Genomic DNA, 24,920 nt, shown 5'->3' on the forward strand with positions numbered 1-24,920 from the left:
ATCTTGGGCTAGAATATTGGAGCTGATGTTCAAAACAGATGGGTTCTGACCTTTTGGTTTGTTTAAGCTAAAATATCACCCTTTGAAACTGACTTCACTCAAACTTACTGGAAGTCAATCTGTTGACTTTAGTGTTTTCTGATAATATAACCAGATATTTACTACATACAAAGAACATTTCTAACATTCATGTAAAGTACAAAACGTTACATGATATACACCTATGCATCCATGTTGTTTTCTTTAAAAAGCATGATATTGCCATTGCCTTTTGAGTCCCGCCCCTCCACGTCCCTCCCTCACCCAGGCACTCCCCTGCCCCAGAAGTGTTCTTTGGTGCCTGGCTTCTCCCTCCGCAGATTGCGGATTCATCTGTGTTAATTGCTCTTTTCTTTTTTAAATCCTGAATAGTATTTCAGTGTATGAATACACCACTGTTTGCTGCTCTGTCCCTGTCTTGATGAACAGTTGGGCTGTTTCTAGTTTGGGGATGTTATGAATAAAGCTACCATGAACATTCTTGTACAGTTGTTCATGTGGACACGTCCATTCATTTCTCTTGAGTTTATACCGGGACATAAAAGATGCCTAAAGGTTTCAAAAGCAGTTACACTACTTACATGCCCATCGGCACTTGATATTATCAATCTTCTCATTCCATAGGGTACAGACCTTTGGGATTCAAACTTCACCCCTTCCTTGGTGGGCCCTGTACTCCATTTTGTCCCTCAGGGTCTGTGAGTCTGTCAAAAACTCTGTTCAGCTTCTTGGTCTCTCAGCCACTTTTCTGGATTTGGAAGACACTTCTATGGCCAAAGCAGCCCCAACTATTAAGGTCACATTTCTTGTATCTAGAAGTGGATTTGTTTCTATTTATTCCTGACAAACATCTTTGCCTGGAGCTTTATGGACCCAGTGAATCAAAACTGATAAAGCATTAGCATGATTCCATGCGAATTAAAAGGGTGCAATGAATGTGAGCTATTATTATTATTGTCAAAGTTATTTTTGAATTCCTTTTTCTCATTCCTAGTCATAGGAGTCCCTAATTCAATAACCCCATGTTCTTTAGCCCCATGAATGCAGAACCTAGGAAGTCATGAGAGTTTAGTGGGTACCCAGCTTATCTTCCCCAGGGAAAAGTAATTCCTGAAAGGGTTGGAAGGGGCAGTAGGGTAAGGCTAATAATAAGCATTTCTTGGAGTCCTCACATAGGCCAGGCATCTTGATGGACAGCAATACATACTTTACCATAGCTAATTCTTGCAAAAAAACCTTGAAAGATGAAATGGAGCGTCATGGTGTGTGCAAGCAGGTATGGGAGTGTGTAAGCAAATCCAGATAGTGATCCGCTGGCTCCGTCCTAGGTGCTGTATGGATCTCATGTCGCTCAGTCACCAGAAAAATCCTGGCCCCCCACTGGCAGCTGGTTAAACTAAGGAGCAACAGATTACATCATTGTTATCATCATCGTCATTATTATCAACAGAATATTATGGCTGGAAAGCAGCAGAGCTAATAGACCTGTACCTGTATCTGTTTAAGTCTGAGTGATTTTCCATTATGTCATGCTTCTTTCTACCAGAAGATATTATTAGAGAAAATGTTTTCAAAAATACTTTATTTCAGTAAAATATGTCTTATCTACATGGAGATTACATCATAGCAGGGCAGACAAATCCATAAGACATGCATCTATCATCTATCTATATCTTACACACACACACACACACACACACACACTTACTTGGGATAATTACCATGAAGGAGAATAAAACAGGATACGGGAACGGAGAGAGGCTGGCAGGGGTTATAGGATCATCAGGCTAAGACCACTCCAAGGAGGTGACATTTGAACAGCACCCTAATGAAGCGAGGGGCCAGAGTTATACAGATTTCAGAGGAAGAGTGTTCTAGGTGGAAGGAATAGCAAATGCAAAGACCCAAACAAGAACATCCTTGATGTCATCACAGGGGCCAGTGGTGCTGCACTGGAGAGAGTGAGAGAGAGCAAGATGGCGGGAAGTGATAGCAAAGGAGGTGACAGGTGTGTGCGGTGGCTGGCCCATGCAGAGCTTATGGGCTAGGAGCATGATGTAGAGCTTTGTCCGAAAGCCATGGCAAGTCATTGGAGGATTGAGAGCCAAGGAGTGAAATGATCTGATGAAGGTATAAAGTGATGCCCCTGGCAGCTCTGGAAAACAGACCTGGAGGGGGTTAAGAATGGAATCAGTGAGGCTGATGAAGCCTAGCACAGCATCCAGGTGAGAAATGTTGGGTGTTTGCTAGGGGGGAACGTGGCTGGGGTGGTGAGCCGTGGTCTGAAACTGGACACATTTTGGATGGAGTGCTGAAGTGCTTTGCTAGAGGGTGACAGACAAGAGTCAAGGCGACCCCAAGGTTTTAAGAGCCAGTAAGTGAGAGATGGAAAGAGAATATCCATTGTTTTATCTCAAAAAGCGAAAAATTGGCACCAAATTGTCTGAGTGTTTCATTTTTCTCACTTAGCTCTACAATGTATTTCCATGGATTATGAAATTTCTTCCTGGACCCCACCAAACACTCTTTAGCAACTGGGAGAAACTGAAATTGTTCGTCGCTCAGATGATTGAAAACCACAAGAGAGACTGGAATCCTGACCAAACAAGAGATTTTATTGACGCTTACCTCAAGGAGATGGAAAAGGTGAGGAAATCAGAGTTGTTTCCTGTTTGTTCTTAAAGAGCAAATGGGAGCATACTCATTTCCTATTGCTGCCGTAACAAATTACCACAAACCTGGGAGCTCCAAACGACGCACGTTTATTCTCTTATAGTTCTGGAGGTCAGAAGTCTGAAATCAGTGTTACTGGGCTAAAATCAAGGTGCTGGCAAGGCTGGTCCCTTCTGGAGGCCCTAGAAAAGAATCTGTTTCCTTGACTTCTCCAGCTTCTAGAGGCTGCCTTTGTTCATGGCCCCTTTTTCCATCTTCAAAGCCAGCATGGAGCATCTTCTCTGCTGCCATCCTTCTCTTGCCTCTCTCTTATAAAGACCTTTGTAATTACTTTGGAGCCACTGGAATGATCCAGAATCATCTTCCCATATCAAAATTCTTTTTTTTTTTTTTTAAATTTTTAATGTTTATTTAGTACAGAAGGACAGAGTGTGAGTAGGGGAGGGGCAGAGAGAGAGAGGAAGACACAGAATCTGAAGCAGGCTTTAGGCTCTGAGCTGTCAGCACAGAGCCCAACGAGGGGTTCAGGCTTATGAACCATGAGATCATGACCTGAGCTGAAGTAGAATGCTCAACCGACTGAGCCATCCAGGGGCCTCCTGCCATATCAAAATTTTTAACTTAATCGTATCTACAGAGTCCCTTTTAGCATATAAGGTAACACCCACAGGTTCCAGAGACTAGGATATGGACATCTCTGTGGGTCATTATTTAGCTTACCACGGGGAGTCAAAATAGAAGCAGTATTTCATAGAGTGTAGAAGCAGCATTAATTCAGGATTGATGAGGCAGGTAGAAATAAGGATAGGGGTAAATGATATTTGGCTTGAGTCCTTGGGGATACTCAAATACTGCCTGTTCATCTTCTATTCTCTGCTCTTTGCCCATATCTGAAGGAGCTATACACAAAAGGAAAGCTAACAGTTGAGCTTCAAAGAACTCTTTCATTGTTATTTGGATCTGGGCCCAGTTGCCTGCCCCTTCCCTCACCCCCCAGTGCAGAACACAAGAAAAGCCGAGTTGGATGCCAGAGTTCAGCCTCAGGGCCTGAGTGGGACTTCTGCCTTCCTCTTTGATCTTCCTATCATCTACTTTCCAACATTATAGGAAAGAAGGAGGGAAAAGCCAAATTGGATGTGTAGCCTTTAGCCCAGTCACCCGTGTTCAATATACCTCGATGCATCAGTATCACTGTCATAATCGTTGACTCGTCAGATTAGTTGTGTCTCCTCTTGGGATTGACCAGACTGGTAGATTTCTATCCGTCTCCCCTTTTATCTCACCTTACTGGCATAACATTAGTAGAAGCATTGATTTCTCCACAAAGGAGGAGACGTCACTTGCTAAATGCTGTGCAGGTATGGAGCCACACACTGAGCAGATTGTTGGCAAATTGAAGCTTCCGGGGCAAAGTGGTAAAGATGAAGGAATTCCATGAGGAATGGTTGATGGAATGAGAGTGGTTTCACCTAGAAAGGAAGACATTAACAGGGAGATACAAGCATTGTTCTCCATAAGAGGAATTCAGATTATTCTTCCTGGTATCAGTACACACACGTTGAGTATTTGTTATGTGCTCTTTTCATCTCATGTAATTTATAGTGTCATCTTAAGGGGCATGTGTATTTCATTGCTATTTTCTGAAACAGGAAACTGAAGCACAGAGAGATTAAGTGACTTGCCCTAGGTCATACAGAGAGTGAATGGTGTAGCTAATATTGGAACCCTAGTCTGTCTTTCCACTGAACTGCTTCTCTTCCCAGTGTACTAATAGATTCTCCCAAATTATAGATGTAAAAAAAAAAATTAAGTGTCTTGATTTTCATCCACCAAAGCCAGCAAAAGTTTCCAGCACTTGGGGCAAGAGGATGCTAACGATATTGCTGTAATAAGTCTCTACCTCTTGAGGTGGCCAAAGGGAAAGATATTTCTCCTGGGAATCTTTTCTTCCACATTCTCTCCCTAGGATGAAGCCCCTGTGTGTTGTAGCAACCAAGAACCCACTGAATAAACCTATAACCTTGTGCTTTCTAGAATAGGGGCAATGCTACTTCAAGTTTCCACGAAGAAAACCTCATCTACAGCACCCTGGACCTCTTCTTTGCTGGAACGGAGACAACTTCCACAACACTGCGCTGGGGTCTGCTTTATTTGGCCTTATACCCAGAAATCCAAGGTGAGCATGCCAGTGAGTGTGCCTGGGGCAGGACAGAATGGTGTCTCCTAGAGCATACGGCCCCCAAGTTGAGACTAGAAGATAGGATGGTAGAATGGAAAAACAGTCTTGAGGTGACGTGGACTTGAGAATGGGCACATTCTTCAATTTTCCTGTTAGGACTGTGATGGGTTCACATAATCCCAGTGTAACAGAGTCCCTGCCCTCAGGAAACTCAGAATCTAGAGTGAAAACAGTGAAGTCAATGGACACTGTGGTGAGTTTCGGGAAAAGACTTACATTCTTATATGAATGTATCTTGTTACAAGCTTCTAGCCTTTTAAGTCATGTCTTCCATTGGCCTGTGGATAATGTTCAGACTCCTGAGTCTGGAATATCATGCTCTCTGATGTTCCTTCTTCTGCCTGTCCAGCCTTAGCTCCACCCACCATACATGGTGGCCTCACTAAATTACATGCTGTTTTCTTTGCACTGTCCTTATTCATGCCTCTGCCATCAAGCTTGCTCTTCCCCCTCATGTGTGTGCCTGAAGAATCTGCTCAAATACAACCTCCTCTAAGATGCTTTCCCACTCTAATAGGAAACTACTTACTCTAGAGATGACTTTATTATTACTGGATTATTTTCCTCCTCTAGAGATAACCTAACACACCTCCATTACTATGCGATTGCACATTATTCATATATCTTCCCCAAAGACTGTCATCCATTCAAAGGCAGTGACTGTTATAATCTTTTTTTTTTTTTTTTTTTTTCTCTCCAGGACCCAGAGCAAATTTGAGCTGGAGAGATGGGATGCTAGGATACAGTTTTTCAAACTTTGGATAACAGTTTATTAACGGGATATAAAATCAATTTAGTGGATCAAGACCAACATTTTTTCCTAAACTAAAAATAAAGATCAGAGTACTTCCCATGTACGAAGGATAAGATTGTTCATCAAACTTTATTTCTTTCCATATATTTACATAAAAGTATGTTTTATGATTCATGATGTAAAATATGTTTGGACCTCTGAATTACATTTTCTAAAAAGTTTAAAAGCTATCTCATTAGGATATAGAGTTGGCTTCTGTAATAGGGTCCCCAAAATAACAATAGCTTAAAATGATAGGGGCACCTGGGTGGCTCAGTCAGTTGAGCATCCAACTTCAGCTCAGGTCATGATCTCACAGTCCGTGAGTTCAAGCTCAGAGCCTGGAGCCTGCTTCAGATTCTGTGTCTCCCTCTCTGCCCCTCCCCTACTTTCTCTCTCTCTCTCTCTCTTTCTCAAAAATAAATAAATATTAAACAGAAATTTTAAATGATAGTTTATAGCCATCTTCACAGCACCATTATTCACAATAGCCAAAAGGTAGAAACAACCCAAGTGTCTATCAATGGAAGAAAGGATGAATAAAATACGGAATACATTGCAATATTATTCATCCTTAAACAGGAAGGCATTTCTGACATGTGTTATAACACTGATGAACCTTGAAGACATTATGCTAAATTAAATAATACAGTCACAAAAAGACATATACTGTATAATTCCATTTCTATGAGGTTTCTACGGTAGGCAAATTCATAGAAACAGAAAGTAGAATGGGGGTTGCCAGGAGTTAGGGTAGGAGAAAATGAGAAGTTATTGCTTAGTGGATGTACAGTTTCAGTTTCTCAAGGTAAAAAGTTCTGGAGATTGGTTGCACAATGTGAATATGCATAACATTATTAAACTATACACTTAGATGTGGTTAGCATGGTAAATTTTAGGTCACATATATTTTACCATAATTTTCAAAACTCATTAAATGGTCAGGAAAAAAAATTCTAGGGGTGCCTGGGTGGCTCAGTCAGTTGAGCGTCTGACTCTTGATCTCAGCTCAGGCAGGTCAAGATCCCAGGGTCATGGGATCAAACCCCATGTTGGGCTCCACACTTAGCACAGAGCCAGGTTAAGGTTCTCTCTCTCTCCCTCTGCCCCCTCCCCCGCTCACTCTCTCTAAAATAAAAATAAAATATATTTAAAAAATTCTTATTTCTGTCAAAATTAAACAATCTAAGCTTGACTCAGCAGAGCACTTTGGGTTCTAAGCTTCTTCCAACATGTTGCTCTGTTGTATCTAGAATGATGGCCTTGTTTATACTCTTAAAGATGGCTCACCTTGAGGGCTGCCTTTCCACAAGTGCGAAGGGAAGAAGGAAACACCCTTCCTTTAAGGACATGTTTCAAGTACCAGACATTCCTTCTACATTATTCTATTGACCAGAACTTAATCACATGGTCACACTTACAAGGGAATCTGGGAAATGTAGTATGTAGTTGGGTAACCAGGCGTCCAGCTAAAAATCTCTTATTGTAGAAAAAAAAAAAGGAAAACAGCTATATTGGGGCACAATTAGAAGCGTCTTTGATGTGTTGGGTGCTCACCTAAACCAGTTCGTGTAAATCTCAAGACGTCCTTAAGAGGAAGGTAGATTTATCCTTACTGGTAAGAAGAGAAAACAGCCTCACAGAGTTTAACTTGCAGTAGTAATGTTGTAGAGCAAGAGTTTGCAACCAGATTTGTCTAAAACCCAGGCCCACTTTCCACTCATATAATTCCTGAGAAATCAGTCTATAGAACCTGCTATAGTTTTAGCCATTTTGATCCTGGTTATGCCATTCTTTAGTTTAATCGGGCTTAAGGAAAGTTGTGGAAGAGTAGAATAATAGAACCTTCTTTTCCAGAAAAAGTCCAAGCCGAGATCGACAGGGTGATTGGCCAGTCGCACATACCAAGCACAGCCGCTCGAGAGTCCATGCCCTACACCAATGCCTTCATCCATGAGGTGCAACGAATGGGAAACATCATCCCCCTGAATGTGCCCAGGGAAGTGATAGATGATACCACGCTAGCTGGCTACTACCTGCCCAAGGTAACCAGGGACTCTCAGCCTCAGATCTTCAAACCCATCTTTTAGAGCTCTGAACTGGAAAGTGACTCATACTCTTGCCTTAGGGAATCACTTAAATGGGAAAGAGATATATTATACCTGAGATGATACTAGTTTTTTTCTCCATGTGTGATCTTTGGAACATTAATCCAATGAGACGTTAATAGGTATTAGGGAGGGGAAAGGGGATTCCTAGGTCAAATATGTTTAGGCAGAGACCGGCTTTTCTTTGCTGTGGGATGTCTCAGTGGGTTTTTTTATTTGTTTGTTTGGTTTTACTATGTAATGTGCATTATGCGTCTTTGTGGGGATACAGCAAGCAGCAGTTCTCAGACTTTGCCACGGAGCCCTTTTCTTTGCCTTTGTGGAGCTTCTCACAGCGCTAGAACCTGCCAGACTTGGAAAATTCTGCTTCACAATCCTGGGGTTCTAGGACATTAAAATAGGAAGGGACATTTGAGACCACCTGGGTCAATATCACATTAATGCTGGAGTATTTTTTCCGGCTTTTACTTACAGACCTGTCATGGGACTGCCTCACAAAAGAAACCAATCCAGGTGTATGCAATATGAATTATTAGAAAAAGAAAGGAACCAATACTTATCAAGCAATGAGTATGTAACATGGACTATATAGATTCTTTCAAAATGTATTCATCAGTCTTCAGAATACCTATTATTCCCATTTTATAAATTGGAAAGTCGAGGCTCAGGAGTGATAAAGCTTGCATAAGATCTCTCAACTACAAAGAGACAAGAGTTGGGTTCCAGAACCAGATCGGTTTGTTTCCCAGGCTCATCTTTTTTGTACTACACCATGTTCTCTCCACAGGAGTTGCCTTACTTGGACTTTAAAAGAGTCTCCCTGCAAGTGTTCTCAGTTGGCCCCTGTTAAATTCCTGTCCTCACAAAGGAAATTCTGTTCTCGCTCTGCCCACCAGTCTTAGGATCTAGGCAGACAGCTCTCCTCTGCCCTCTGGTGTCGTCTCTGCACATTGCACATTTACAGTTCCTTTGCTTTCTCAGGGTGTCGGTCGGCTTCTGTGGATCCATTCCAGTTTGTCTAGATCCCTCTGTGTGTGTCTTACCGGAAACTTCTCTCAACAGGCAGAACCAGGGGAGCTTACCTATTCCTATCCTATTCCTACAGCTGTTTCCATTCACTGTTTTCTTATAGACATCTCGTGGGTGAAGGCTTAAGTCTAAATTATTTCACAGGTGCAGTTTGCATTTTTCTAGCAATTCATTTAGCTCAACAGACTCATTCTACCACTGGCTTTAAAGATCAGCTTTAATAAAGATCCTGGGAACTGAGAGATCTTAGTGACTATATCTTGTAGAGGCCAGGAGCCATGCCTTTGACATGAACTAGACCTTGTACAGATCATGGCTTTACCTCTTCCCACTGCGTAACTGTGGGCATATCACTTAACCTCTCAGAGCTAAGACTTATCTATCTGTAAAATGCCATTTAAAACTACTTCATGGATGGAGAGAAAATGAGGTCATGCATGTAGTGTTTAGTGTAGAAAGTGCTCAAAATAGCAGTGATTTACTAACTTAACAAATATCCAGTAAGCATCTAAAAGGCTCCCACCTGGGAAAACAACTCTGAACAAAATAATCATGCAAGTATATACTTATAAACCACGGAAACTGCCCAGAGGGGAGAACCCGCTGGTTTCCATAAAGATACAGGCCAGCTGGAATGGGGAGGAGGGGCACGAGTGGTCTGAGAGGGCTTCCAAAGGGAAGTGGTGTGTGAGCTGAGGATTAACGAGTGATGGAGAGTTAGCTCAGTGACAAAGTAGGGAGGAAGGGCATCCAGGCAAGGAGAACAGCTTATAAAAAGGCCTGGAAATGAGTGGGAACATAGCATGTTTGGGAAGCTGAAGGAGGGCGTCTGGAGTGCAAGTGCAGGAAGAAGGAGAGTGGTCCAGACAGGGGTCAGGAGATGGGTCTCTCCCCTAAGGGTGATGGGAAGCCAGTGAAGGGTGTTCAAGGTATGGGTGGGCGGCTGGGGGTTGGCATCATTCTATCATGTCCAAAGCTCACTCTGCTTTTAGAGCGTGGAGCAGATTGAAAGGCGAGAGAGGCCACGGGCATGGTGGGCAGCTCTTACAAGACTGTAGGCGAGGCAGCTGGTAGCCTGGATCAGAGGCGGGGGTGGACACAGAATGGAAGTGACAGAACCAAGAGACATTTAAAGTAAAAGTGAGCCGCCTCACTAAAGGATTGAAGGCAGAATGAGGGAAAGGGAGACAACACAGAGGATTTCTGGTTTCTCGTTGTGTCCTTCGATGAATAGTGGTTCCCTTCACTGGGGGACCTGATCCTATTATTAAGCCTTCTGTGGAGTATACCAGACACTAAAGGGAAGATAATGGGAAAAAGAGAGATGCATGGGGTATCTTTTACCTGGGTAGAGCTGCCAGAGTTATCACTTCGCTGAGCGGCTGGGTTGATTTGGGTATGGTACTGACTAGCTAGCTGTTGCATTATTCTCTCTGGTGTAGACATGTCCCTGTAGAAAGATCCATTCTGCAGTCAGTAGAAGCTACACTTCTCTGATAAAATTCCCTGCAAGCCCATCATTTTAAGCTATACCATTGCAAAGAGCAGGGTGGCTGGGGGGGGTGGGGGTGGGTAGGGGTCAGGCTCAGAAGACAGTGAGTTGGGGAGTGTGAGGGAGTCTGCTGTGTGGTCAAGCCCTGGCGTGGGAGTCAGGTGACTGCTGCACTTCTGAGTACACGTGTTGCATGGGTCAAGCCTCGCCTGAATGTTTTCTGCCTTTTCTAGGGAACCGTGATCGTTACCAATCTGACTGCACTGCACAGGGACCCCACAGAATGGGCCACCCCCGACAGGTTCAATCCGGAGCATTTTCTGGAGAATGGACAGTTTAAGAAAAGGGAATACTTTCTGCCTTTCTCAATAGGTGAGTTGTGACAAAAGGAGTGTGAGAATCCACAGTCCCTCTTTTGGCCCTTCCCTACCCTTTTTCCCGTCATGCTTGGCTTTTTGAAGGTTTCCAGACAGCCCTGTTCAGCGTGACTCCCCTCCTGCTGTTCTCCGCACCTGTGGATTCCTTACTTCCTCAGCCCTTGCTTGCATCTGGTGGAGGTTTTAGCTTTACTTTGTTCTGTTCCCCAGAGCACTGGGGACAGAGATTCAGTCCCCATCTCTCGCTCACAAAGAAGGTTGGATATTTGCTATCTCTATAGAGGTTTTAAATGTCTCAAGTTCTTTTAAAAAAATTTTTTTTTCAACGTTTATTTATTTTTGGGACAGAGAGAGACAGAGCATGAACGGGGGAGGGGCAGAGAGAGAGAGGGAGACACAGAATCGGAAACAGGCTCCAGGCTCTGAGCCATCAGCCCAGAGCCCGACGCGGGGCTCCAACTCACGGACCGCGAGATTGTGACCTGGCTGAAGTCGGACGCTTAACCGACTGCGCCACCCAGGCGCCCCTCAAGTTCTTTTTAAAAGCCACCCACTCACATAGAGCTAGAGGCAATTTATAAAAATAGGATGGGGGTGGGGCAAGGAAAGGGGCTACTTGTTTATCATTATGGCCATCAGGAATGACTCTGGATGCCACTGTCCTAACTAGGTGGGATTCTACCCTAAGAGGAGCTTTTGATTTTTACAATTTTAATTACCCTTTAAAAATCTGGCTAATACATTTATATGGTACAAAGCTTGTAAAGTACAAAAGAGGATGTAGTGAAAACTCTCACATGTTTCTAAGCCAGCCAGTTCCAAAAGGGTGTTTTAATTCTTAACATTGTAAAATGAATAACAAAAATTCTTAGAATATTCCAGGTATTGAGTTACGGTATGTTGCTTAGATTTTTTTTCAAGTAATTCCCCGATTCCTGAATTCTATAAAGATTTCTTGGGCACCTATTACATGTCAAGCATCAACTCTGAGGATGTGACAATGAATGAAGTGGAAAAGAAAAAAAAAAACTGCTCTCATTAGCATGTGCTAATTGTGCAATGTGTAACATTGCAGGATTCACATTACTAGAACCACTTCAAAGATAAAGAGACTGAGGTTTAGAAGGGTAACTATGACATCTAAAGTCATCAAATTCATGTGGCAGAGCTAGAACTCAGTGTTAACCAGATTTATCAAAAACTAAAGCCTGTGTTCTTCCTAGCACTGTCTCCTAAACATACACATATATGTACACATATATAATAATACAGTTATTTAGTTATATACATATAACTAAATGCTACACGGAGCCCATACTGTGGAATGCACGATAGTCTGCTTACCATTAACTTAAAAATAAATACAGATTGCTTTTCTGATCCAATATCCTTTTGCTGTTGATGACACTAGGGCTCAGAAGGGGAGGAACTGGAATTTGAACCCTTGTGATAAGACCTGAAGTCCAAGGTGCAGCACCGCCCTGTTTTCTGGGCTGATTTCTGATTAGAGCTTCTTTGTCTTCTTCACCTGATTCCAAGTCATCTTTGCTCACATTGGACAAATCCCTCCCTGATAGGAAAGCTGCTGTGAGATATTGGAATGCCTTCCAGTCTTCTGTCTACAGTAACTTCAAGTTTTATATTTCACTACCAAGTCCCAGCCGTCTATTTCAAGGATTGGATTAAAATTATTTTTGCCGCACTGGTGCTTTGCTATTGAGAATTTTATCACACCCTCTTAATTACAGACTTCATTTGCAAGCACATTATCTCATTTAATCTTTGCAGCCACCCAGTTATTAATAACTAGGAAAGCGATCAGTATTTCCTTTCTTCATATAAGGAAACTAAGAATAACAGAGTGGTTTCTTATCCAAGGAATGAGGCAGAACAGGGCCTACGAGTTAAGGTTTTATACTTCTCATCTACTGCTGTCTTTAGCATAACTAGAATATAACTCTCTTCCCCCTTCAAGTCCCTTTCACTTTGATTCAGAGTTCATTCCACAGGTGTCAGCATACGTACGCATAACAGTCCATGAACGCAGTGGCTTAAAATGATAAGTTATTAAAACAATATTAGTGCTTACAAATCTACACTTCAGTTAGGGAGTTGTGGTCTTAGCTGGGTGTGTTTATGTGTTTGGGAGGTCAGCTGGCTGAAAGGCTGATCTGGGACCTCAGCTGCAACCACAGGGCTTTCCATGTTACCTCTCATTCTCTGTCAAGCTAGCCTGAGTTTGTTTACATGGTAGCCATAAGATCCCAAGGAGGAGAATGGGTGGAGCTAGAGAGTGTAATGCTAAGCGAAATAAGTCAGAGAAAGACAAATACCATATTTCACTCATAGGTGGAATTTAAGAAACAAAGCAAACCAGCAAAGGAAAAAAAAAAAAAAAAAAGAAGAGAGAAAGACAAACCAAGAAACAGACTCAACTATAGAGAACAAACTGAGGGTTACCAGAGGGGAGGTGGGTGGGGGATGGGTGAAAAAGTGATGGGGATTAAGGAGTGCACCTGTTGTGAGGAGCACTGAGGAATGAATAGAACTGTTGGAGCACTATGGTGTACTCCTGAAACTAATATAACACTGTATGTTATCTATCCTGCAATTAAAATAAACAGCTTTGTAAAAAAAAAAAAAAATGCCAGTCATAGAAGTTGAGGCATCACTTGCATGTCAGCCAAATGCAACAGCTGACACTCAACTGGTCCTTTTACAATAAAGGGCACTATCGGGACCACTGGCAAAACCTGACTGGGGATCTCAGGAGGAAATGGTGGTGATGCATCGGTGTTTCCTTGAGTTGGTGGTTATATTGTAGTTATGTCGGAGAATGTCCCTGTTTGTAGGAAACACATACTAAAGAGTTCACAGGTAATGTAGACAGTGTATGCTCAGATAACTTGGGAGAAACAAGCTCTTTGTATTATTTTTGCAACTTTTCTGTACTTTGAAAGTGTTTCAGAATAAAAGGCATGATAGGGAAAGTATAACAGTAAATAAATAACTGTAACATACAGAAAGCTATCTTAATAATGCTGCCACCCAAAATGTTTCACTTAAGAAGTGTTTTCAATCATATTCTTCCAATTTTTGAGAATTAACCAGATGAAGTTAATGCTAAGCTCTTTCGCAGCTAGAATATTTATTATTATTCAGGTGATATGTTAAAATACTTTGTTTTGATGTGTAAGTTATTGAATTCTTTGCTCTATTTGGATTCAGTATGTAGCCCACACAATATATAAAATAAGGTTCCCATCTTAAACACACACACACTCTCTCTCTCTCTCTCTCTCTCTCACACACACACACACACACACACACACAGAAGTTTCCCTTGATAACTGAAGAGGTTACTTAATTAGTCCCAAATCACAGGGCTAGAATTGGAGGAGTTGAATTGGCTCTCCCTTCTTCTGCTTCCAGGTCCTTCCTCACTAACAGGGATTGGGATGTGGCTAGGTTGGTGCCAAGTGTGAGCTAAGGGATCCAGCAAGGGCCCCACGTCAGAAGCAAAAACCCCACTGGGGGAAAGACCACTGTGTATAAGAAGGACTATTCAAGGAGGGAACCTGAGATAATTCCAATGCAAAGGGCCATCCATGGCCGTGAGGTCCCCAGTCATTAAGAAGGAAAACACGACATGGGGGACAGATGTCCTACATTTTAGAAAACCTGCTCTGACATTCACTGGCTTCTACTTTTCAACAGTTTTGTTATCTGCTAGTGTTGTTGTTTGCTGACTGATTTTGAAAAGTCTTCAGGCTACACATTCACCTTCTAGGTCAACCCAGGCCTCCCTCCTCTTCTGGTCCCTCACCCTGTACCTTCGCCCTGTGCATCAGCTGCTTGACCCTTGAAAGCATTGGAGTCCAGACTTAATACTCAGCCTGGCTGGCTATCAGATTAAAGGAGCCTCCATACGTAAAGCCGTGGGGCCTTCCAGCCCCTTCTCCTACTCAGGTTTTGCAAGAAGTAGATGTCAGCCCCACACTAGATGGGAAGATGACCTCTCTTATGCTTTTGTCTTCCAGGAAAGCGGGTGTGCCTTGGAGAACAGTTGGCCAAGTCTGAGCTGTTTATCTTCCTCACTTCCCTTGTGCAAAAATTTACCTTCAGGGCCCCCGACAATGAGAAGTTGAGTCTGAAGTTCAGAATGGGCATCACAGTCTCCCCAGTCAGCCACCGCCTCTGTGCAGTCCCTCGGTCTTGAAGTTGTCAGGGAGTGACCCTGAGGGACGATCGGAGGAATTGGATTCAGGAAGCTCCATGCAAATCCCAGCTTTGCTGTCTCCTCTGATGGAGCCTTGAGCAGATCTTTTATGTTGTGAATGATTTACCCTTTTCATCCAGGAGATGAAAAGCAGATAATGGTTCCTGCTCTCAAGGAAGAACTATTACAAAAACCAGAGGGAGAATGGACTTTGAGTGATTCGGAAACCATAAAGCTTATCATAAAAGTTCTAGCTGAAATCTGCCTCTTTCTTGCCAGCTTCCTTAGACACGGATTTGCTTCTGGCCTGTGGAGGTAGCTCAGGTCAAAGTGGTGCCAAATGGTTGGTAAGAGTTAGAATGTGGACCCTGAGGCAGCCAGAGGCTAGCCACAAATGCGCTCACTCGTGGTAGCACTGTGCAAGCATTATCTTGCTCCGGCCTCAGAATGGCCCTCTGGCAAGTCAGCAGGGCAACTGTCACCCCCTATTTATAGGCGGGTTTCTAAGAAGCAGCAGTTTGTAAGGTTTACCTAAAGAAACACTACCTTGACCTTGAACTCAGGAGCAAGCAGAGGGCGACCACTGTCAACTAAACCTGGGGAACAGGTTTGGGAAACAATGTGAAATTATCTTCTTTGAGGGTCACTCTTTGCCTCAATTCCTCTATCAGGCATTTATTCTCAAGCTGTTCACATTGGATTTAACTATGTGGTGGGTGTGAGTTTTCTTGCAAGTAGATGGGTCAGTTTTTGAATGGTAAGTATTACCAGCCTAAACTCAACTGAGCCCTGGTACAGTAGTTTATAGTAGGGAACCAGAAATGCCAGGATCCTGCTCAACCCTTCTGTACGTATTTGCTGAAGGGAGACAATGGCCATAAAATGGAAGGCCGAGTAACACTCATGGTCCGTGGAGTTTTGACACCAACCCCGATGCAAACACACACAAAGCCACCTGGGAAACTGGACTAAACCACATAGAAGATCTTTTTTCCCCTAAGGTAGAGACTCTGTGTGCTTCTGCCTGCTCTTTTGGAACTTTGCTACCACCACTGAATCTAGCTCCTGTTACCCTGATGGATGATGAGAAACACATAGCCCAGGCATTACTGTTATGTTGCCCTGGTTGCCAGCTACCCAACCACCTGAGCTGTGCTCAGACCCTCCGACGTGAGCTGGACCTGAGCACATCCAGCAGCCGAACGAACGTAGATGCATGAGTGATCCCAGCTGAGACAACAGTTGCCCAACTGAACTCAGCCTAAACCGCTCACCTTAGATTTGTGAGTTAAACGGTTGTTTGAAGCCACTATGTTTTCAGCTGTATTGTTATACGACAGTAGTTAATGAATACATTCCTACAGGGCAGGAACAGTATCCGTCTGGTTTAAGAACAGTGCCCTGAACATGATAGGGCTCAATAGATAGTGAATTAATGGATGAAATAAGGTAGAATAATTGTGGGCTAATGTTAGATTGGACCAATCGCTCCAAATCAGATCTCTGCCGCTGCGCCTCTGTCCTTGTCACCTCATTCTAATGACCTGTTTCTCAGTCCTGATACCAACTTCTGTTATAATCCTTTAGGAACACAGTGGAGGAGTACAGGTTTGTTCTGACCTCACTGTTTCCTTCCATTTCCCATGTGGCTTTCTGGAATGGGGCCACCTATCCCTCTTCCCCAGGCTTAGTTCTCAAGAACAGGCTGATGTCCCTGGATGGGTATTTTGTACTGTCTGATTCACACTGTGTTTCTGTGCATTCACCGTGAGCTATGTGTTCTGCTCTGAAAAGCTAAGAACTTTTCCCTGTGCTTTTGAAGCAGATAAGAAATGAAATTAAGCAAGAATAAAGGGTCAAATGCAACGGGTCACTTTCAGGGGCTGGCACAGAATCGCTGATGATGCCTGTTGCAACAGTCAGGGTCAGAAGAGAGGCTTCTCTTAGCCCCAGTACATGAAAGGTCCAAAGATATCACAGGGCTCTTGTTATATATAAAACAACATTAAAAGATGTGGGTGGGGTGGGGAGTGTAGCATGGCGAGTCAGGTGACTGGGGGCCAGGCCTGAATTCAGTTCTAAGTTTTACCATTTATTCACTTTTGCTTGTGAATTAAACAGGCTACTTTATCTTCCTGAATTCACATCCTAATCTGCAAAAAGAATTAAATAACACCTGCTGTGGTAAATTATGAGACTGGTCAAAAGACCCACTATCCCTCTCTGGGTTGCCTTTCTTTGTGGTGCTCTTTCCACGGGACTTCTTTATATAATCACCCTGATACATCCAAGAATGGCCATGACATTCGCTCAGTAAAATGAGAGCACAAGTTCCACAAGTTCAACATGTTTCTTTTTTCTCTGCCATGAGACCAGCAATGTCCCAGATAAGGGTCTGTGGCCTACATCCAGGTGACAAAGACAGAGAGCAGAGTCCTAGCTGATGCAAGATGGACACGAGATATGACAAACCTATTTTGTTGTGAGCCACTAAGACTTTGGGATTATTAGTTATGCAGCATAAGTTATCCTAAACTGACAGACACATCAGCATTTTAATTGTGAGGACCATATAGATTTATGTTTGTAGTTACTGTGAACACCAAATATATGTGTGTGTGTCTCTATATATACATAATATATAAAATGTTACTTTAATACATATTAAATAAACATAAATTTATATATTATATATAGTGTATATCGTATATATTATATTAAAGTAACGGTGTATTTGGCATATAATAAATTGTGGTTGCAATGCTATTATAGTTATTTCAGACAAAACATTTTTGTTATTTCTACACCTTTTTTTCTAGACAATTTGATCTTTTCCTCACTGGAGTCATAGAACAATATATTCCCCCTACTGACTCCAGGGTCAGCATAGGCCCTTTCGCAGGGCTGCTGCATGGTGAAACCCCAGGTGCTACCACTGGCTGTCCTCCCCTTGTAGTGAGTGGCATCGTCTGGAGTTGGACTGTGGATGGCCATGGGTAGGGGCCTGCTCCTTGGCCGGGCGGGCGTAGGATAATTTTTGTGATCGGAAAGCTGCTCACCTCGTCAATCATGTCTCTCAGTATTTCTGCCAAACTAGTGAGCTCCTATCAATTCCCTAGACAGGTTAGGTCCTCTGTCATTTTCACGTCTTTATATAAGCTATTTTTTTCTATAAGAAGTCTATCATCACACGTGGCATACCTAGCCCTACATGTCAGCTCTTCAATGACATTTTTCTTGACTCTCAGCCGGTTGGTTGCTTCCTCCTTCATTCTCTGAGAGTTTTATTCCAAAGCTTTAAAGTCCTATATCCGTGTAATCTCTCCCAGTTACCCTGAGCTTTTCGGGGGTGCCTGTGCCTGAGTTTTGGTGCATATAGGAGATGCTCGGTAAATGTTTGTTGGACCTATGGGCTCACTTGGGGGTGAGCCTCCAAGTGACTATGGCAGAACAGAAGCTTTAAATGTGCAGGGTGTCAAGCATTTCCTGCTGCTGTGCAAGAAGCCTCTTAGTTCTATGTGCCTCAAGTTCACAGTCAGAGACTGCATACTAAGGTCCCTGCTACTTCCAGAATCCTGATTTGTGGGGAGAAGAACTTCCAAAATGGCAAATCAAGGACCTCCAAAAGCCATTCCTCTATAAAAGCAACAAGCAAAGTAGCAAAAGTTGTCAGAGTCAGCATTTCTGGAACCCTGAAAAGTAACCAAAGTCTTGCAACAATCTGAGCATTTGTTTAAGGCAGAAAAAATAAAAATAAAAGAGCTGGGTCTCAATCAGAATGGCAAGCGCTGTGGCATGTGAACCTGCCCTATTCCTGCTCTCTTCTCCCCAGCTCTGCAGTCTCCTTGAAAAGCAGCAGCCTCCCAACTATGGAGCTGAGACAGCCAAGTGCCAAGCAACCACTGGAGGGAGCCGGGTAGGGGTGAGGTGGGGAGGGTGGGCGGCTGGAGCAGCCCGAAGGCACCGTGCCCAAACAGCGGTCACTACCTGACCTGTCTGGCAGTTCCTTGAAAAACCCCATTTTCAGGGCGTATCTTTATTTGACCTGACTCAAAGTTCAGTCTGTGTGAACCACACCATAAGGCATTCGTTTAAAACAAAAATCGGTAACAATTGTACCACACTGTGGTCACCCCAGGTGGCAATACCCAATGGTGCTAATGAGAGGATGAAAAGGGAAAACCCAGGAAGGAGATGGCCATGGGGCTTCCAACAGTTCTGGCATATTTCTGGGAATCTAAATGGCCAGGTACTTGCAAGGACCGTGTGTGTGGCCAGGAAGGACCTGGCAAGGCCCAGAACTCTCACTCTGGCCAAGCCTGAGGCTCACAGGAGGAAAGCAGGAAATGAAGGCTAAGACAGAGTTTAAAGTACCTGCTAGAGTGTCAGATGTAACCTGACTCCTATGCAGAGCCCTGAGAGGCTTCAAGGCATTTAAGGAAACTTCTGTCCACAGGGTAGCTGAAGTCAGTGTTAACAGAGGAGAATGCCCACCGGCTGCCCTTAAGGAGGAACAGAAATTTTACAGAATCAGCCCCAGAAAGTCACCAGACAACAAGCAACAAAAATAACAACAGTAATAATAACAGACCTGGGTGGTTTCTGATCTCCAGAGTCTCCTCATTATATCATTTAAAATGTCAAATTTTTAACAAGTTATAAACCACGTAAAGAAACAGGAAACTATGGCCGACACACAGGATCCAGAGCAAACAACAGAAACTCCCTGAGGATGCCCAGACAGTGGATTTATGAAACAAAAAAAACTTAAGATGAGTTATTTTTAACAGCTTTAAATTATTAATAAATTGTAACTAATATTTATTTCAGTTTAAAAGACTTTAATGTGAGATATTTTTGCACATATTTTTGGTGTGCAACTTGTCTTTATATGTAAGTATGCACTGTGAAAAAAATCACCACAATCAAGCTACATAACTTATCCATCCTATTTATAGTTAACCTTGTGTGTGTGTGGCGGGGGGGGGTGTGGGGGGGTGGGGTGATGGTGGTTAAGATCTATCCTCCTAGAAAACGTCAAGTACAAAATGCAGTAGTGTTAACTATCATCACCACGATGAACATTAGATCTCCAGAACTTTTCACCCCACATAACTGAACCTTTTTGCACACTTTAGTGAACATCTCCCCATTTCCCACACCCCCCAGCCCCTGGCAACCACAATTTTACCCTGTGCATTTATGAGTTCGGCTTCTTAGATTTCACATTTCAGTGAGATCATGCAGTATTTCTCTTTGTCTGTCTGTCCTACTTCACTTACTGTGTCCTCCAGGTTCACCCTTGTCGCAAATGGCAATGTTTCCTTCTTTTTCAAAGGTTGAAAAATACTCCTGATTTCTTCTTATTGCCACGTCAGAGGACTGTCTTCCATTTCTAATATCCCCTTACTTTCTAGCCTGCCCTATTATTTCTTATGGATAGCACATAGTCTTGCTTTTTTATTTTTAATCCATTCAGCGTCTGTATCTTTTGATTGAAAAGTTTAATCAATTTTTACCTAAAATATTGATACAGAAGAATTTATTACCAGTTTGTTAACTGATTTGTTTGTTTTGTAGCTCTTTTCATCTTCTCTCCTGCTATCCTTCTTTATGTTGGTTTTTTTTTCTATTGATAGGCTTTTATTCTTTGCTCATTTTCTTTTGTGTAACTTCTGTAAGTATTTTCTATGTAGTTAATGTGGGGCTTACATAAACTATGGTTATAACAATCTATTTCAAGTGGGTAACTTCACGTATAAACAAATCTCTACACTTTTACCTTTCCTCTTCCCCCCATTATATTACTAATGATGTCACAGTCATCAACTATTTATATTGTGTATGCATCAACATCATTTATAGTTGCTGTGAATACTCTCATCATTTACTCACCACTATAATAGTAACACAGTATTCTGTTTTTGTCTATATTTACCTTGGCCAGTGAGTTTCATACCTCCTTATGTTCTTGTGTTGTTGCTATTTAGCATTCTTTCATTCAACCTGAAGAACCCCCTTTAGTATTTTTTTTTTTTTTTTGAGAGAGTGAGCCCAAGCACATGATGGAGGAGGGGCAGGGGGTGAGGGGGAGAGAGAATCTAAAGCAAACTGCATGCTCCACCCTGAGCCTGACCCTCACTAGGTCATGACCTGACCTGAAATCAAGAGTCTGACACTTAACCCACTGAGCCACCCAGGCCACCCCCTCTCCCTTTAGTAATTCTTGTCAGGCAGGTCTAGTAATAATGAATTCCTTCAGCTTTTGTTTATCTAAGAGTCTTTACCTCCGTTTTATTTTTGAAGGACATGTATGTCAGGATTAGTACTCCTGATAGGCAGTTTTTGTTTTTGTTCTTTTTCCTTTCAGGTTTCTGAATATATGGTCCCACTCTGTATATTCAGACTGCAAGATTTTGCTGAAAACTCTGCCCATAGTCTTAAGGGGTTCCCTTGTGTGTAATATGCCATTTTTCTTTTGCTGTTTCAAAATTCTGTCTTTAACTTTTGACAGTTTGTCTTGGTGTGAGTCTCCTTCATCTTATTTGGTATGTTTTGGGCTTTATGGATCTGGTTTTCTATTTTTTTCTCCCAGGTTTGGAAAGTTTTCCGGTATTATTTCTTTGAGTAAAGCTTTCCACCCATTTCTCTTTCTTCCTTCCACAACTCCCATAAGGAGTAATACTTAAGTCCCTTAAGCTATCTTCACATTTTCATTCTTTTTTCTTTGTGCCCATTTTACTGAATGATTTCCAACGTCCTTTTAGTTTCATTGATCTTTTCATCTGCTTAATCTACTCTGTTAGTAAAGCTCATTTTTTAAGTTTTCAGTTCAGTTATTGTATTCTTTGACTCTATGATTTCTGCTTGGTACTTTTTAATATTTTCTATCTCTTTGTTTATATTCTAACTCTGCTCATGCGTTGTCGTCCTGAGTTTGGTGAACATTGTTATGATCATTATTTTTCATTTTCTGTTAGGTAAATCACAAATCTCCATTACATTAGGGTCAGTTTCTGGAGATTCACCTTGTTCTGTTATCCAGAACAGATTTTCCTCTTTCCTCATTTTCCTTGACACTCTATGTTGCTTTCTGCACATTAGATAAAACACCCACCTCTCCAAGTCTTCACAGACTGGCCTCACATAGATGAGCCTCACAAATCAGCCTGGCCAGAGATTGTGGATGCCTCTCAAACCTCTGTGCTTGTCCAAGCTGTCATCCTTGTTTTTGGTGGCCCCCAGGAGAGCAGAGAATGCCAAGTCCTGTTAGTGCCTCCAGACAGGTGAGGTAAAAGCCAGTTCCTCACACAGCAGCTGGAAAAGTTGGAACACTACATGTGTAGTCCTATTCCTTCCCTCCTCAGGGAGAAGCTAGGAGCCAGAGTTTATCACAGAGCTGGGCAGAGGAACTGTGGCAAATTCCTCTTCCCTCATTTAGGCCACACACTCTTTCAAATGGCTACTTTGTCTTCTGTTGTCCCAGGGTCCTCATAAATGCTGAGTCACATAGCTCTCCTAGCTGGGTCAGAAGCCAGTCCCATAGGTAGTGGCTGAAAAGGCTGAGGGGAGGGAGGTTAGGTCTAAAGTCCATCTGTTTCTAGGGAGCAGCTGGGGACTTGGTTTTACTGCTGCAGCACTGCTGAGTATAGGAGCTGCAGGAAGTAAGTATCCATACACCTTTTCAAAAATCCCAGACATTAGTCATTACCTGTGCAATCAGCTCCCAGAAACAGGCAAGTTAGAAGCCAGGTTGTCAGTTGGCAACTGGAAAAGTCAGGGTGGTAGTATAGTCTACCTTCCAGAGAGGTGCTGGGTTTTATTGCTGGAGCGAGCTGAGATGAGGAGTCCTAAGAAGAGCCTACAGGATCATTGAAAGCTGTCGTTTTCTCTGTGCACCCGAAGGGACTACTGAAGGCTGGGCCTTGTCAGCTTCTAGAGAGAAGAAAGTTAGAAGTTAGACCCTCAGGCAGCAGCTGGAAAAGTGAGGGCACCAGATGTAGAGTTCAACTCCTTCCAAGGAGAAGCTGATGGCTAGGTTTTCTTCACTGGAGTCAGCCAGGGGCGGTGGGGTAGGAGGGTAAATACAGGAAGTACCCACCGGTTTGATCATGCTTTCAGAGGACTGGGGATTGCCTACCCCATCAGCTTCTACATGCAAGCTGATGACTAGGCCAGCCCTTAGGCAGCAGCTGGAAAAGTTACAGTGCTAGATGTGCAGTCAGACCCGTCCCAGGGTGAAGCAGAGAACTGAGCTTTATTGCCTGCCACTCAGCACTGAGCCAAGCGAAGAGCCCGGGGAAGTGTTTGCGTGCCCACTTAAAACCATGTCCTTGTTGTTTGAGGTCCCAGGACACTAGCACATCCCAGGCCTCATCAGCTCCCAGAGATGATGCCTTAGTTAGAAGCTAGTTCTTTAGGTAGCAACCATAAAAGTTGGGATGCTAGATGTATGGTCCAAGCCTTTCACTCCCTAGGGAGAAGCTGCTTGTTGGGGGTGGGGGCAGGGCTCCACCCAATTGTGTGGTGCTTTGCTGGGGGTGGGGTTTATGGTGAAAGTGTGCCTCAGCTCTTCTTACCTGTTTCAGTGTGGGTATTTCCTTAGTCACCTGGTACGTACAAGTCTCTCTCAAGTGTTTTTCTGCATTTCTCTCAGAGATACCGATCCATGTGCAACAGTTTCTTGAATCCATGGGTGGAGCATTTCTTAATTTCTTGCCTACTCAGATACTCCTTTAATGCATTTCCCTTATCTCTTCAGAGCGTCTTGAAACTGGATTTCTAAAGAAAACATTCTGTCCATCATCAGCAAGTCTAGTTCAGCTAGTACGTATGTATCGACTGTGCAGAAGATACTGTGCCAAGTGCTGGAGGGGAAACAGAGATGAACCAGATATGGCCAATGACCTCAAGAAACTTAGTGTAGTGGGACATTTAAAAAAAAAAAAAAAAAAAAAAAAAAGGTTGATCACATTACAGTCACTAAGACAAAGAATTGGAAAACTTCAGAAAGACAGATCTGTCATCTTATTCGAGAAAACTTGGAAGGATTTATGAAAGAGGGAAATATTTGAGGTAAAGCAAGCAGCAGTTCTGAACTGTTAAGTTTTACTACTTACTGAGAGCAAGTTGCTGTGGCCCAGCTGGGCAAGGGAACCAAGTGTTTCACCATCAAAATCACGGCTGGCTTAACAATCCAACTTCAGCTCTATCCCTGAGCGTGTCACTGTGTGCAGGAAGGTGTCTGAAGGTTTCACTTCACGACATTTCTGTGGTCACATATCACTGGAAACTTCAGAGATGTAGAATGTGTCCATTCAACCTAGGCATCTAGAACAAGCTGTCCAATTCAATTTTTTGTGATGATAGAAATTTCTTTACTTGCACTGACCAATACTGTAGCCACTAGGCTAATGAGGAAATACAACTCAATTAAAATTTGTTTAAATACATATTGTGGCTAGAACCACCACATTGGTCAGTATAGGTCAAGAATCTCTGGTAGGGAACTAATCACAAAATTGTGATATGATGTTGGGCCAGCATTTATTGTAAAATTCTGAAAGTCCAATTTATGGAATCATGTTCTTTTGGCTACATGGGGATCTATCTGAAGTGAGATGGGACTTTATTCTCATTTTTGCATGTCTGGCACATGAACTTCATTCATGTGATAAAACAAATATTTACTGGGCATCTATCAGCAGCAACAGAATTAAGCCTTTCCAAGACATGTTGTACTTTCCTAAAAATTTCACAATTCATTGTGACACACATGTATAGAATGGGAAATAAGGATGCTGGAAACAACAAAACAAAACAAAACAAAACAAAACAAAACAAAGTGGCTTTAAGAAATATTGCTTAAGAGAAATTCAGGTGGGAAGTGGCAGCTGATATGGCTAAATGGTGGTATCAGGGATCCGAGCTCCTTAGTCTTTGTTATTCCAT

General features: G+C 42.7%; 1 protein-coding gene across 1 annotated transcript in view; it reads left to right on the forward strand.

Moving 5' to 3' along the window:
• The window catches only part of LOC125173408 (cytochrome P450 2J2), a 30,801-nt gene extending 15,572 nt beyond the window's left edge, over nucleotides 1-15,229 (forward strand). Inside the window, exons 5-9 of the mRNA XM_047872509.1 lie at nucleotides 2,509-2,685; nucleotides 4,747-4,888; nucleotides 7,602-7,789; nucleotides 10,607-10,745; nucleotides 14,791-15,229. Coding sequence (XP_047728465.1) covers nucleotides 2,509-2,685; nucleotides 4,747-4,888; nucleotides 7,602-7,789; nucleotides 10,607-10,745; nucleotides 14,791-14,969 — 825 coding nt within the window. The 3' untranslated portion in view covers nucleotides 14,970-15,229. The remainder of the gene's footprint in view (nucleotides 1-2,508; nucleotides 2,686-4,746; nucleotides 4,889-7,601; nucleotides 7,790-10,606; nucleotides 10,746-14,790) is intronic.
• Nucleotides 15,230-24,920: the final 9,691 nt, after the last annotated feature.

The sequence above is a fragment of the Prionailurus viverrinus genome, chromosome C1 (assembly GCF_022837055.1).
Source record: "Prionailurus viverrinus isolate Anna chromosome C1, UM_Priviv_1.0, whole genome shotgun sequence".
NCBI classification, from domain to species: domain Eukaryota; kingdom Metazoa; phylum Chordata; class Mammalia; order Carnivora; family Felidae; genus Prionailurus; species Prionailurus viverrinus.